The sequence below is a fragment of the Corvus kubaryi genome, unplaced genomic scaffold, assembly GCF_017639235.1.
Source record: "Corvus kubaryi isolate FWS band 111438036 unplaced genomic scaffold, C.kubaryi_AGA036_p1.0 133, whole genome shotgun sequence".
Classification (NCBI taxonomy): domain Eukaryota; kingdom Metazoa; phylum Chordata; class Aves; order Passeriformes; family Corvidae; genus Corvus; species Corvus kubaryi.
The window spans coordinates 26,019,269-26,033,285 of NW_024580667.1; the positions used below are offsets into that span (position 1 = coordinate 26,019,269).

Sequence of the window (14,017 nt, forward strand, 5' to 3'; positions counted from 1 at the left end):
TTGGTAACACTGTACGTTCCTGTTCATGTCCTTCCCCTAAAGTATGGTACAGCATGTAACTACAAGGTCTCACTGAGTATCTTTATAAACCTGGGAATCAGTAATTTAACAGACTCGTGGATATGGGTGAAAAAGGGGAGACCAGGCAATTATTCCTCATAGGCTGAACTGTAAAGGGCCAGAGAAGCAAGTAATAAATAAACAATCTCGTTTGTAAAGGACATTCCAAGGTCATTTTCTCCAACTACCTTCTCAAAGAAGGGCTGACTTTTAAGTCAGACCCAAGCAATCCTTACATGAGTCAGTCGCTGCAGAAAACGACAGGGAACTCAACACTGGTGTGTGTTTTTGCACTGTGACACAGAGCAAATTACTCTCTGTAGTTCAAAGGCCAATGAAATGTGAAAAGAACAGGGTAGATTTACTCCAAGGGGATGCAGAGATTGCAGGAGCTCCAAGGTTCTCAGCAGCACTGCTGGGATGGGACAGGCTTTATGGCTTACAGCAGCTGAGACCCTACATGGCAGCAGAGAGCCCTTCTGGCTCAGCCGGGATGTTACTGCTGTACACAATTCTGTCAGCAATTACAAAGTATGCTTAGAGTCAAAAATGGACAGAACATTTTAAAGATAACTCATTTTCTATCATGCTGTTTGAAGGCAAAAATACTTTGTGTTTCCTCTTCTGTTCTGCACCCACTCAGGGGCCACTGCACAAATGAAAATGAATAGGCTGTTAGTGCTGTGGGAAGCACTGGTCTGCTGGTGGCAGGCACTGGCATGTGGTGGGTCCACTGACCCTCCAGCAGACCCACCATGCCCTTTCCTTTGTGTCCTGGATGCAGCAGGTCCAAATCAGTATTTTCATAAACACTGCCACAACTTTTTCCATGTACAGTTTAGCCACACGTTTTTGGTTCAGAAACCCTTTAAGTATTTGATCATAGGATGTCAAGGACATTTGGCTTAAGAGGTGGAGGAAACTGGAAACCACACAAATGCTATGAATAGAAGCTATGAAAAGAGATGGCACATTTATGAACTCGGTCAAAGTGGATGCATATGGTGCTTTATTTAGGCTCATATCAGAGGAAGAAACCCAGGCAATCTTTAGCTCTTTACTTACATTAAAGTTCCAACCCCTGTTGTTTCATGGCATATTCCTATTTTTATACTACTGAAATCAGTATAAGTATAATCATCACCTGTAAGTTTCCTTGTAAATCGCCTCCCAGCCCCTGAAAACCTTATACTGGCATGACTATGATATTAAACCTATCTTCACTTGCCTAGAAGATAATAATCAGGTGAGGTATTATCAAGTATTAGTGATACTCAGCAGTAACATCTGAGCTTGCAGAAAAAGCTCTGCTCCTAATGCCTGAATGACTCATATTTGCCACTAGAACAATACAAATTCATTAAAGAAAGTTGGCTTTAAAAATATTACTTGGAACCAGAGCAAAACATTTAAGCATATCAAATGTCATAAAGGCTCTTTCTAATGTTGAAGTTGTTACAGTATAAACAGAATGAAGAGAGAGGCTGTGCTCTTTTTTTACTGAAGACCAAGAGTGGAAAACCAGAAGTGAAAATATTTCTATCTGTTGGAAGTGGGAAGAAAAATATTATTTTATACATAATGATGCACACAGAGAACATTGTAACACACAGGCACACGTATCAAGATACTAAACTATAGGATTATATCACCATAGGACTGAAAATTTTACATTCACCCAATCTTTATTGTGCCTGTAATCCAGCAGGAGTTTGCCTTAATGATATATACATTGTCTTCATTGAATGGTACTTACTGGCTGCTCACATGACTATCTTTTAAAGATAGGTTCACAATATATTGGCATCAAAAGTGAAGCCAGCTCATGAAGTTCCCTGCTACCACTCCCACACCCTCCCTGCCACCACTGCCCCTACAGCACCATGGGCCACTCCTCACCCATGCCATTATGACTAGTTGAAAGGTCACATGAGGACACAGGTCACCAAAGTGACCTGGGTTAAAAATAAGCCCACTGAAAATACAAGTGAATATTTTTAACTTGGAACATTTCAAGGATATGGCTTATGATGTGATGCCATGAGCAGTTTTAGTGACACAGCTGGTGTGGTGGCAAGCTGAGAGAATGGGGTGGAAGCAGGAGGGAAGAGGCCGGAAATCCTCAAGCCAGTAACTCTGCCATGCACTGTGGAACAATGCCACATGGCAAGGTTTGCAAAATCTGATCCTCTCTCCAATTTCCTTTGGCATTCTTACTTGGATGCTATGATTACTGAAGTTTGGGGTACTTACGCCATGATGCCCGAGAGATGAAACATTTCAGCTGTTATGTATGACAAGTAACTGTACAGGAAGACAAAGAGTGGCTCAATCACTCGGATTTTATGGGTGAAACGGGTGGTAAAGGCTGCTACAAATCCCAAAAGGATTCCAATCAATACTCCACCGATCCCCACTATAAAGAAGTTAGCAATCCCAGCGAATATGTCAATAACCTTAATTGTGCGCATCTGGCAGAAAGACTTGAACAAATTGTACAGGACCTATGAGGAAAAAGAAAGCACATTATCTTTTTGAACTATTCTCAATTTCCCTTCATGCCATTATGTTCCTCTGCTTAAAAGTTGAACTTGAATTTCTCTATCTACCTTGAATTCACTTTTTAGATATGCTGTTATTTATCTCTGGCATAGTATTTGTCATCCATATATACTGGGGAGATAGACAAAGACAGATAAATATAACTACTCCCATTTTTGCAAATGGGACAGATTTCTTAACCTGTGCCACTCTGGGGGCCAGGAGGATAAATCTATCTAATTCTTCTTTAATTCTTCATTTATTTACAGAGCTTCTAATTTCTCCACAAATGTCCATTTCAGATTTTCCCCAGATTAAAAGAAATGGAAGGAGAAAAAAACCCCACTAGTTTCACAACCAGTGAAAAATCAGGTTATTTTCAAATCTGTTTGATCTACATGACACTGAGAGGTAGAGTACTGAACTAGACCACAGATTCATCTAAACTGGTGGGATAGGAGAGGGTGTAGGGGGAGCTGGGAACAGACAGTGAGCACCTCAAGGAGTAAAAGAAACATGGTATTCATGAAGCCATCTCTTTTGCTCAAAATTATCGACCACTAGGAATCCAATATTTCTAGAGATTTGGATTTCATTGCCATTAAAAAAACTGTTTCCAGGTGTTTGCCCAGTTTAATTTTCAAAGTGTTTATAACCATCCTCCAAAACAAACTAGGTCAATGGGATTATCACGTTTTCTTAGCCAGAGACCCTTTTTGTTTTATACAGGAAACAGTACAACCTAAAGTCCACATTTCTCTAATATCCGGTATTTTAGTTTCTCCAAAACAGAAAACAGTGGAATCAGTTACTCATAAAGAAACCTTAAAGGGTTGCCCCATCTGCAGACTCACCTGGGAGATTCAACCCTTCCCTGGTGCTGCATGTATGCTCCCAGCCCTGCAGTACCAGGATGGCTACACTGCCCCCTTGTACAGAGCTAACTTTGGTCACAGGCACCTATTCCCACCACAGTGGGTTCACAGGCTAAGCCAGTGAAGACCAGTCATCTTAGCTTGCAGGAGTTAACCCTCTGCTTTCTTTCTGGACTTCTTAGTAAACCAAACAGGTTTCTCTATCAGGAATGCTATTTGAGAGAACAATGTTTTATCAGTACTTGCATTGTGCTAACAAAGTAGGTATTTGAGTAGTGGCTGTGGAAGGATTTCTCATGTTTGCAGTCTAGTTCTCTCTCACAGGACAGAATATAAGCTGTTCAGCACTTCTTAGTCAAAACTGGGTAAGTCTTACAGAACTAAGAGTTTAATGCAAAGACATGGCTTATTATGGGTCGTTTGGGCTAAGTGAAAGAACTGAAACAGAAAAGAAAAAATATATTCCAGAGCAAGCATGAAAATAGAAGGTTAAATGAAACCTAGAATAGTTACCAGTAATTTTCATTACAAAGCAGCAAATACAATAATAGCAGGATTATGATTCTATTTATTTGATAACAGTGATCTCTCAGGATGAGTCCACTTGGGAGAAGTCTCCTTTTTCATCTGGACAAACCCCCTGCTGCTCTGAGGCAGACTCCCAGCCTTTTTGACCCATTCCATGTTACTGTGTACTGTGCAGGACAAGAAAACAATGTCATAGGCTCCACAGTTTTTCCACCTGTTTTGATTTGTGGACCTTATGGATTTGCATGGAGAGAAGTATACCAGAATTAAACCTACTGACAGTAGGAGTGCCTTTGCTGGTCACTTTACAAGGTCCTCTTGTTCCACAGACTCCCAGGACTCCTTGAATCACAGACTGAAGAATACTGTTGACTTGAGTTGTGTGCAAGGAGTTTCCCTGAGTCACCTGTTGAAACTTGGGACGATCCCAGAGTTGTGTTTTTCTCTAAGACACCTGCAGAATTTGACCTGGCAGAATACTCTCTTGGTACGTATTACAGAAGCTGACTATTTTCTTTAATTTGAGTTTTAAATAGCATTTTTTACATTTTAAAAAATAACTACATAAATATATACAAGGCTAGCCTCTAAAGTAAGAGAACTGCAAAGTTCTTGTAAAGAAGCAGAGAATTTTATCTATCCAAGGCTTTCCATAGCGTCACCTCATCTTCACAGCAAAGTATACCCCCGGCAAATAGAATGGAGCCTGTTGCTCCACATGGAGACATCTTCATAAATAACAAGTCTAATGCCATAAGTTATTTGACAGAAGAAAAGCAATTTTCTCCTTTGTACCTCAGCCATGGTAAAAGCAGCAGCTATGACTATGGAATGTAATGAACATGATTTTAACCTCATTCCCATTGTTGTTTATTTACACTGTTGCACATGAGATCAAAATCAGGTTCGTTTCCCATTCACTCTACAGCAGTTCAGTTTTACTGAGCTTTCTCTAAACTTCCAAGTGCATTAAACACCAACTCCGGCGACATTTTTAATGCATTTGGTATGAGAACAGGGGAATTTTTTGACGTTCAAGATTTCCATTAACTCAATAGCCTTCAGCTGAACTCACTGAAGGTCACACCAAGCAATATTAGTCACTGATCACTTTTTAATCTTGTCTCAGAGTATCTCTGAAATACTAATTGCTTATTTTCCTCAGTTCTCAGTTATTAAGTTTTTAATTCTAAAATTACTTTAAAGCACTCTAAAATAATGTTGTCAGCAGAGGCAGAATACAGAGTATTTCTGTAATGTTTTCTAACATGGGAATAATATTATTATAATGATGCTGGCTCCTTCTTTCTGATTTTAAGCCCAGAATTGGAGTTTGAACTGCTAACACTCAGCTGCGATCTTACCATTTAATATCACCTTGCCAGTTATGTCTGACAGTTTTTTGGTAAAGTACCAACTCTGATCAAGAATCCAATTGTCAAACATTGTCCTCTGCCAAATTCAAGCTCCAAAATTCCACCAGTGGGGGAAATGGAACATTCAAATGCACAGACATATTGCAAAAACTATTAGGTATGAAAGACCATCTGAAAAATGCAGCAGAACTGATATTCTTGAGAAAACACACCTTTCTTTCTATACAAGATGAAGGTGTAGTAGCACCTTCCCTGAAAAGGAAAGCATAGGTGACACTGCTATTCTAATAAAAGCACCTTTAGTAAAGCCACCCTGTTTTGCACTGCCTATCTGCGTAACCCCAGGTTTTTGATACTGCAGCGGCCATAGGAGTTAGGCGGCTTCCATGGAAGGCCAACCTACATTCAACTCCCATCCTACTTCATCCCCACATCCCACTTCAGGTCCTGCCAGGGCAGGTAGGACTCAAGGGCTCCAGCAGATGAAAGCTGAAAGGTTCTGAGCTCTGCTGGTCATGGGTTTTATCAGCTCCCCCTGTGAAACAGGGGCAGAGGAAGGGAGAGTACATAACATCACCTCCTCAGAGCACATGGCTGAGAGCCCAGCAACGGCTGCTCCAGCAGCACCTGCTATGGGAAGGGAAGGCAAGGTCCTCTAAGGGCAGCCCCAGGAATCTGTGTGACGGCCTGGGTCACATTTTAGGTATAATCACATGATTGCAGGTGTGCAAAAACATAACAAGGAACTATTAGCAGACCAATTCTGTGCATGTGGAAACAACTTGATCTCTGTCCAAGTGCTACCTTCAAGCGATAGGAAGTAAGACCAAAGGTACTTTACATTCCTTTCTCTCCTTCATAAATATATGTAACGCCAGTGCATTACTGGACTGTCCCTAAAGACTCCTCAGGTTATCTTCCCTCTGTTAGGGCATCTGGGGAGGTAGGCCATAAGGAAACCTCCAGAGAAGGCAATAATGATGCCTACAGGAAAGCTACACATTAAATTGCCATGCCAGCCCCTATAAAAATGGTGGTTTAGAGAAAGTTGCCTTTGGGAAATAGCACATATGAATATGCCAGTGATGAGGATGAAGGGTTTTCCTAGCAAATCATGCAGTACTAATTGCTGCTCCAGTGGCTGACTTTGTGATTGCAAAAAGTGATTTTGTTTGGAAAAATCCACCAAACAACAAGTTTTAAATAACTAGAGCCTTTCCCCCTAGAAAAAAATCTTGTATGAAGAGACATCGCACAAGTGGCCACTAAGAGTGACTAGAGACAGACCCTGCTACGGCTGAACTGCTAAGCCTTTTGAAACTCAGTATGTACACCTATTTATTTACAGGACTGGCTTAAGTATCATTTTAGCATTGGCAGGCAGTTCCAACTATAAGCTAATGAGAAAAGCTAGGCTTTAAGGCAAGCCCATAAGAGGAGATGCAATTCAGCTGACTGGATAGCAACACATTCAGGTAAAGCGTGCAGTGTAAGTGAAAAAATAATATAGTATTCCCACAGACACACAAGATTTTATCAATACCAAGGCCCAGAATAAATGATGACATATACATGTGTTAAGGAGGTGAGGCAAAGTCCAAGAAAAGGGGAAAACAGAAGGACAATTGTGCATAGAATGGGACAGGAAGAAGAAGCCAGGGACAGAGACAGGAAAGTGCAGACCCAATTCACGAATCTTTCTGATCCTTCCAGCATATGAAAAACAGGGCCTCTATGCCTCACAAAACAGAAAGCATGCTAGGACATGGTTGGCATGGTCAGGATTTCAAGGCATGGATAAATGGGAGTAATGCCCTAGACACAGTGTCATCAGGTACAAATGAGGGACACTGCAGGGGATAATGGAATTTGCAGATTGCTGTCCTCAGGTCAGCACCACAACCCTAGTTCAGCTAGTTAATGATTAGAAATTACTGCCTCCAGGTGGCTGTCTTATCTGTAGCCTGGGATATATGTATTGGTGGTTTCAGGGCAGCTCCAAGTGGATGGGCATATGCAAAACGTTAACCTCAGCCAGGTCCTGTGCTATCTCCATGATTTGCCATCCTCCCCATTAACACACTGTGACACCCACACTGGCCTGCTCCCTTTCCTGCCCAACATTTCTGCAGGTGAGGAAAACAGAGAGTTTCAAATTACAGAAGTAACAGAATTACAAAGATACAGAAACTAGAGTGATCAGGTAGTAAAATCCCTACAGTAAATATGCTACCATTACTCTCACATAGTAAGACCACTGTGGTTTCTAAATCTAAAGTTTAAAGAATTAGATAGTCACATTAGCACTCCTTGACTTCCATCTATTAGCAAACTGTAATAAGCAGATACAAAGAGATACAATGGAGTGGCATGTAAACAATCATTCATCATTTTTATCAATTAATCATTTATCAAGTAACTTACCACAGTTATAGCATCATTCAGCAAAGACTCTCCAAACACCAGGATATAAAGCTGCTCATTGACATGGATATTTTCAAAAACGGCTAACACCGCCACGGGATCCACAGCTGAAATGAGGCTGCCAAAGAGCAAATTCTGCAGCAAAGTGATATCAGTCAAACCAAATGCACTGATCTGGCAAATTCCATAAAGGGAAATTCCAATGCCGATGGCATTCCAGAGTGTACCCACCACAGCATACCAGAATATGGTACCAAAGTTCTCAAAGAACAGACGAGTTGGCATAAAATATCCAGCGTCGAGTACAATGGGTGGTAACAGATACAAGAAAAATACGTCACTGTTCATTACAGGTGGGGACTTCTCCTCTGCTCCAAAAATAATCCCACCAAGAAGCAATCCAACCAGAATAAGGAGACAGCTTTCAGGTACTATTGAGGGCAACTTGTGATAGAGATGAAAGCCTTCAAAGGAAATTCAAACACAAGAAAGGGAAATTATTACTTGTGCCGAATCCATAAGATTATTCTGGATTCTGTTGTCTTCATTTCTATACTAAACAAACAGCGATTGCAGAGCAATTTCATTTTCATTGCAAAGACTGAACTGGACATCCATAATGGGTCAAGGCAAATATGTTGGCTAGCACAGTTAATTCAGTTGATTTGGTGGAGAGACAAATTAATAGGTTGACATTCCACTTAAGAACTAGGCTGGATGGAGCAACTGTGTGCAAGGGTTCTCTGTGAAACTGTCGGGTAATTTTTTAAATGTAGAATCCTCCAGAAACACAATCCAAATGCTTCTCTAGGACAAATTACATTTAGATAGAGAAAAAAAATCATACTAACCACTTCTTCCTCTCTGGACAGCTTCACAAAGGAGTTTAAAGAGTACATTAATTTCATTTTTACTTTCAGAGTCTCAAAGCTAGTGAGGGGAACTAGCACATGTGACCTGCACCTAGTCACCCATGATCACTTCCCCTACAACAAGGAGGAAGCATTTACAGATACAATTATTATTTTTAGTGAAGCTGCCAAATTAATTCCACAAGAATCAACATGTTTTCCATAAAGTGACAGTAAGTTGTAGCCTGTATTATTATATTCATTCTTCTGTATCATAAGAATTGTGGTAGAGTCAGGATTCTCTCATAAAAATCTGTGCAAAGTACTGAAGAAATGAATTTTAAAAGGTTACAAATGTGGACTTAGAGGTTGATTGTTACTTAGCCTTCTAAAACTCTCAAAGCCATGCAGTTTTGATTTAAAGATTCTAGTTACTTACAGAAGTTGGCTGTTGTAAGGATAATTCTGGTAATGAATGGGAAAAGTTTTGAAGGAGCTTACTCTGGCCAATCTAATGGAATGATCAACCTTATGCACCAAGGTCACATTCCAGGTCCCAGCGATGCCAATCTTTTCCAGACTCCTCCTTATCTATATTTGGCCCACATAATTATATAGAAATTGATCCACACCCACGAGATCCCACAATCCCTGCCTGACTAAAAAGCATTTAAATTATTTTAAATGAGAGCTGCACGGAAACACTGGGTGTGGTAATAACGGGCGTCTATTTCAGTAAAACTATTTCAGTAAAAATCTCACCTGTAGTCGAAACAGTTAAACTACTACAGTCTTCATATAGTTTACATCCAGTTTCCCAGTTTTGGGGTTATGTATCTTGTAACACCTATTTTGTTAATCCTCCTTTCACCATAGATTTTTTTTCCAGTTAAAAGAAAGCCTGAACTTATAATTAGGAAAAACAAATTGTTAAGGAGCAAGAGGAAAGCTGTTTTAATCTACAGACTTTTTACTTACATATTCTGTAACTATTAAAACTATTTTTAAAAGCAAGCAGCTCAAGTTGCATTTTTTTTTCCTTTTTGAATGAACACAGACTGCTTTCAATAATTAGAAACACAGCCTATGTGACTCATTAGAAGGACTGCCAAATTCATTGCCATTCTTCAAAACCAGAATCACCAATGTCCTATTTTGGCCGAACAGGTAACGATCCTGGAAAAATCAAGAATTTGCAGTTGGAGACTTGACTCTTCACCTTTCAGCCTCTTCCATATAGACATTTTATGATTTATCTTAAGTTTCTGCAGTGACAGAAATAGAATTCCTATTCAATGGTCAGGAAGTTTCCCCTGAGTAAGTAGGTTTTGCCAAAAGTTTTTTTAAACCCTTCAAAAGTAAATTTTAAATCATTTCCTCAATAAAAATTCAAGAGGAGGGAAATTTTGTAAATGCAGCTTTTGATGAAAACAAAAATAGTCCCAACCGCTTGTAATGCAATGGCAATGAAATGTCTACTGTGAGTAAAAAAATTAAAATCTTTTCTTTTCTTCTTTACAAATCACTCTGGAAAGTTGATAGCCTGTCAGAGATTTGGGATTCCACCTCATTCTTAAAGGTAATGGAAAGACTCCCACTAAGCTAAACATGCTTTTGATTCATGCAAACAGCATCAAAATTCTTGGAAGACTTCCTGCCTACGTGAAAAGTATCCAAGGGTGATTAGGGACAGGCTATGGTTCCTGATTTGAAGACAGAGAGCTAGGATTTAGAATCCAGTGCACATCAAGTCGTAGCAGATGCCCTGCAGGATGAGGGACATCTTCCCTTCTCTGCTGGATTCACAGCCACAGGGTCAGGAGCGCCGCGGGAGCAGATCCCCTGCAGTACAGAAATACTCAGACTTTCACACTGAATGCAGGACTACAGCTGCTTTCTTCTCCTCTGACCCTATTCTTGGGCTTCAGATTATGCAGTGACTCAGCTTCAACAGCATGGAAGATGCTTATTGAGTAAACATCCTCCATATATCATGGCAAAAATGGCAGTAGGACACTTGCCTAAAGTGCAAGTTTGGTATGTTTCAAGTTAAAAGTCCTTAGAATCCCAGTTTCCTTTTTTTGGGGGGTGAATTCCAGTGCTTTCTGATGCTGGAAATGCCACTAAATGAGTACCTCTGAACAGCTTAAACCTTCTTTCAGGAGAGCAGGGTTGGAAGGGTATCAGCTCAATTGTCAGAAGAAACATCTCTCATGCATATGTGATTAAACATAAAAGTAATGGGAATCTGGATCAGTTACACAACATTCTGTAGGTTTAGTAGCATAAAAATTAAGTAAAACTGGGCATTAAGTATACTAGTCTTACTACTTAGAGATTCCAGCATATTCAGGTGCAATGGTCCCATCTAATATACTCATGGAGTCCATCAGCATGTGAGTAACGCACCTCTGGTATCAACACACAAAAGAAGAAATAAGTAGAGGTAGTTTTAAAATAATTCCATTCAAGGCAGTTTATTAGATTTTAAATTGTGCTCATGTCCTATACTGGAATAAAAAGCACCACGTTCTTAATGTCTTCGTGAAAATGTATCTTGTCAAAATGTTCAAGTTCTGCTTGGCAGCCTCAGGTTTTCCTTTTTTATGCTTTCTTGCTCCCTCTAAACCAAGCCTACAGTGACATGATCACAGGCAGGATCAGACAAACCTTTCAGGTAAATTCCCTATAAAAATTAGCAAATACTGGAACATTTCAGCTCTGGTGAAACTGCACTTCTGTGAAAAGATATTTGCTAAAAGATTCATAACTGGGTGCTGCAGTTGAGTTTTCTCTGGGATCTTTCACACACTGAGAGAGCTGTTATTACACAGGACCCTATCTTCTGAGCTCCTCACAGCTGAAAAGACCTTAGGGATCTGTTCATGAAGGTTTGATACTCGGCAGTGCCAAGCATAAGCATTCAGTGCCTAGCCCCAGAAAGGAATTTGTGATGCCAGATTAAGCACCGAAGTTTCCTGGGCAGTGCAGGAGTCTCGAGGTGGATTTCACGCTGCCTGGCATGTCAGGGGCAAGATGCCTGTGCTGCCCAGCAGGAAATGATGAGGAGAGGAATGCATCAGAGAGGCTCCTCTCTCAGAGGGCCGCTCTTGGGGCTACAGGCAGTGACATGGGCTGGGAAACCCATATTCATCCTTTTGAATCGAGACACATGTAGTAACCAGTAGGACATGGCAGAGCAGCATTTAGGTATCTAGGCAGTTCAAAACTGCCTATCTGGGCTACCCTCAATAGAAAAGACGGCACAAACCAGTGAAAATTTGACATGGAATGTGACTTCAGAGCAATGGGAGCCTGACCTGGGAAGGTTTACCTGATGCACTCACTGGATAAGGAAGCACAGACAGAGCTCCAGGAGCAAGAACTGGATGTTCCTAATTCCAGTCCCGGAGTCAGGGCGCCTGCAGATAGGTGTGGTGAAGCTGAGAACTGCCACACCTAGGGCCGCTCCTGGATCTGGCCCTCATTGCTCCGAGCACACGCACTGACAACAGCATGTCCTAGATTAGCCACACTTGCTTTCCTTTGGTGTAACTGAAAGGTTTTTAAAATTATATGCATTTTTCTTCAGCTGTGCTGTTTGCTTGCTTACTTACTAGAGTCACACTGGAAAATTAAAGTAGTCAGGCAACATTTTTTTTGTTTTAACTCTTTAGATGCCTATGCACTGGCAAAATATCATGATAGAATGTATAGTCTTCCAGAAATTATGTATTATTGTGTCTGTATGTGTATTCACATGTTTCAAATGGCTTACCTTTTAATGAAAACCTTTAATAAAACAGAAACTTTTTCAATAGTTTTAGCTTATTCAAGAGTTTTTGCTTCATCTAAACTCAGAAGCCAGAGCAATTTTCAGTACTCACCGGGCTAAGTTCTCTACCAGACTCCCTGTTTTCTGGTTATTACAGTTCATATTATATTTGAGTGTATCATATTTGAACTCTGTTCTGATTCTGCAAACACCTAAGTGCATACTTAAGACTAAGCATGCACCTTTAATGCATTAAGATATATGCATCAGGATACATGCCTGCTTAATGGCTGCAACACACAGTATTTCTGCAGGAAATAATGATGGCAGAACAAGTTACTTGGGTCAAGGATCAGGCCTCCAACCACAATGTTAGCCATGGCAGGAGGTGAGTACAAATTTTTGGGTTTTCAGAATCCTAATTACCTGATCACTGACGAAATTGTGACGCAGTCTATTTAAATTTCACAAGCAGAGGTTAAAATTTTTAACTTTGATAAAAATATTTTGTCAGAACGAGCATGATGGTATTTTTTAAGGTAATCTGTGCTGCAAAGTGAGAGTTCTGAATGGAACAACTGTAGTGTGAGTAAACTTACTTATTTGGTCCCAGAGCTTTATTCCTTCCATTGTCCTCTAGGTAAGAAGACATAAAGTTCATAACTCATAGAGATTTACTGGAATTTAAATAGCTGTCTAGCACACCATTACCTGACATTTTTTAGACTATTATGATGTACACCTTTCTCTGTTTGGGACGTAGAAGTTAACTAAAAACATGATGTATAAGCTGCACGAAACTCATTGAAACTATGCAATGCAAATGTTTTCCACATGAGGGAAGAGGTGCCCTTCCTTACTCGTAAGAGTGCTGTCTTTTATATTTTTCTCGGGACATAAGTGAATGGTGGAAAATCAGAGTAAGAAGGAGGCATACTCTACCCTCATAAATATTTTCTTTTCATCGATCCGTTGTTCTGGTTTGAGACTGTCATTATATCCGGCGTTATTTTAAGAAAAAGAAGACCGTGCTCAAATGACAGCAGAGAGATCAAGAAAAAGTCAGTCATGCACCGGGTGAACTCCGGGTTTTACGGTCCTCGTAGTCCGGGGCTGACCCGTCTATTTTCTTCTCCGCACCTTTCCTAACTGAGAGAACCCCGACTCCTGCCAGCCAAATCCCGCCCGGACATCCCGCTCCGCGGAGGAGCATCAGCCCCCGCCCGCCCGCCCCGCGCCCCCCGCGGCGGCCGCGGACCGCCCCAGCCCGGCTGTGCGCGGCGGCCCCGGGAGCGGCGGCCGGCCAGGTACGGGCAGGGAGGGAGGGTCGCCCCACGGCCCCGCTCACCGATCTTGGCGAGGGAGGCCAGCAGGATCCAGAGGGTGATCTCGAACGGGATTTGCACGTGGGGGTAGTCCAGGGTGAAGACGTGAAGCCGCGTCTCCTCGAAAGCGGTGCCGCTGGGGCTCGGAGGGGTGCCGGTGCCCATCGCCGCGGCGCCGGGCAGCTGCCCTTCCGAGGTGGCCCGCGCCTCCGCCGCGCCGGCCGCCAGCGCCGCCAGCACCGGCAGCAGCGCGGGCACCGGC

The 14,017-nt window shown here is 41.5% G+C and overlaps 1 protein-coding gene across 1 annotated transcript in view; it reads right to left on the minus strand.

Annotated features, from left to right (window-relative positions):
• SLC9A2 (solute carrier family 9 member A2) overlaps nucleotides 1-14,011 on the minus strand; it is a 33,933-nt gene extending 19,922 nt beyond the window's left edge. Inside the window, exons 1-3 of the mRNA XM_042039927.1 lie at nucleotides 13,779-14,011; nucleotides 7,805-8,268; nucleotides 2,314-2,564 (exon numbers count right to left, since the gene is read on the minus strand). Coding sequence (XP_041895861.1) covers nucleotides 2,314-2,564; nucleotides 7,805-8,268; nucleotides 13,779-13,920 — 857 coding nt within the window. The 5' untranslated portion in view covers nucleotides 13,921-14,011. The remainder of the gene's footprint in view (nucleotides 1-2,313; nucleotides 2,565-7,804; nucleotides 8,269-13,778) is intronic.
• Between the last annotated feature and the right edge of the window lie 6 nt (nucleotides 14,012-14,017).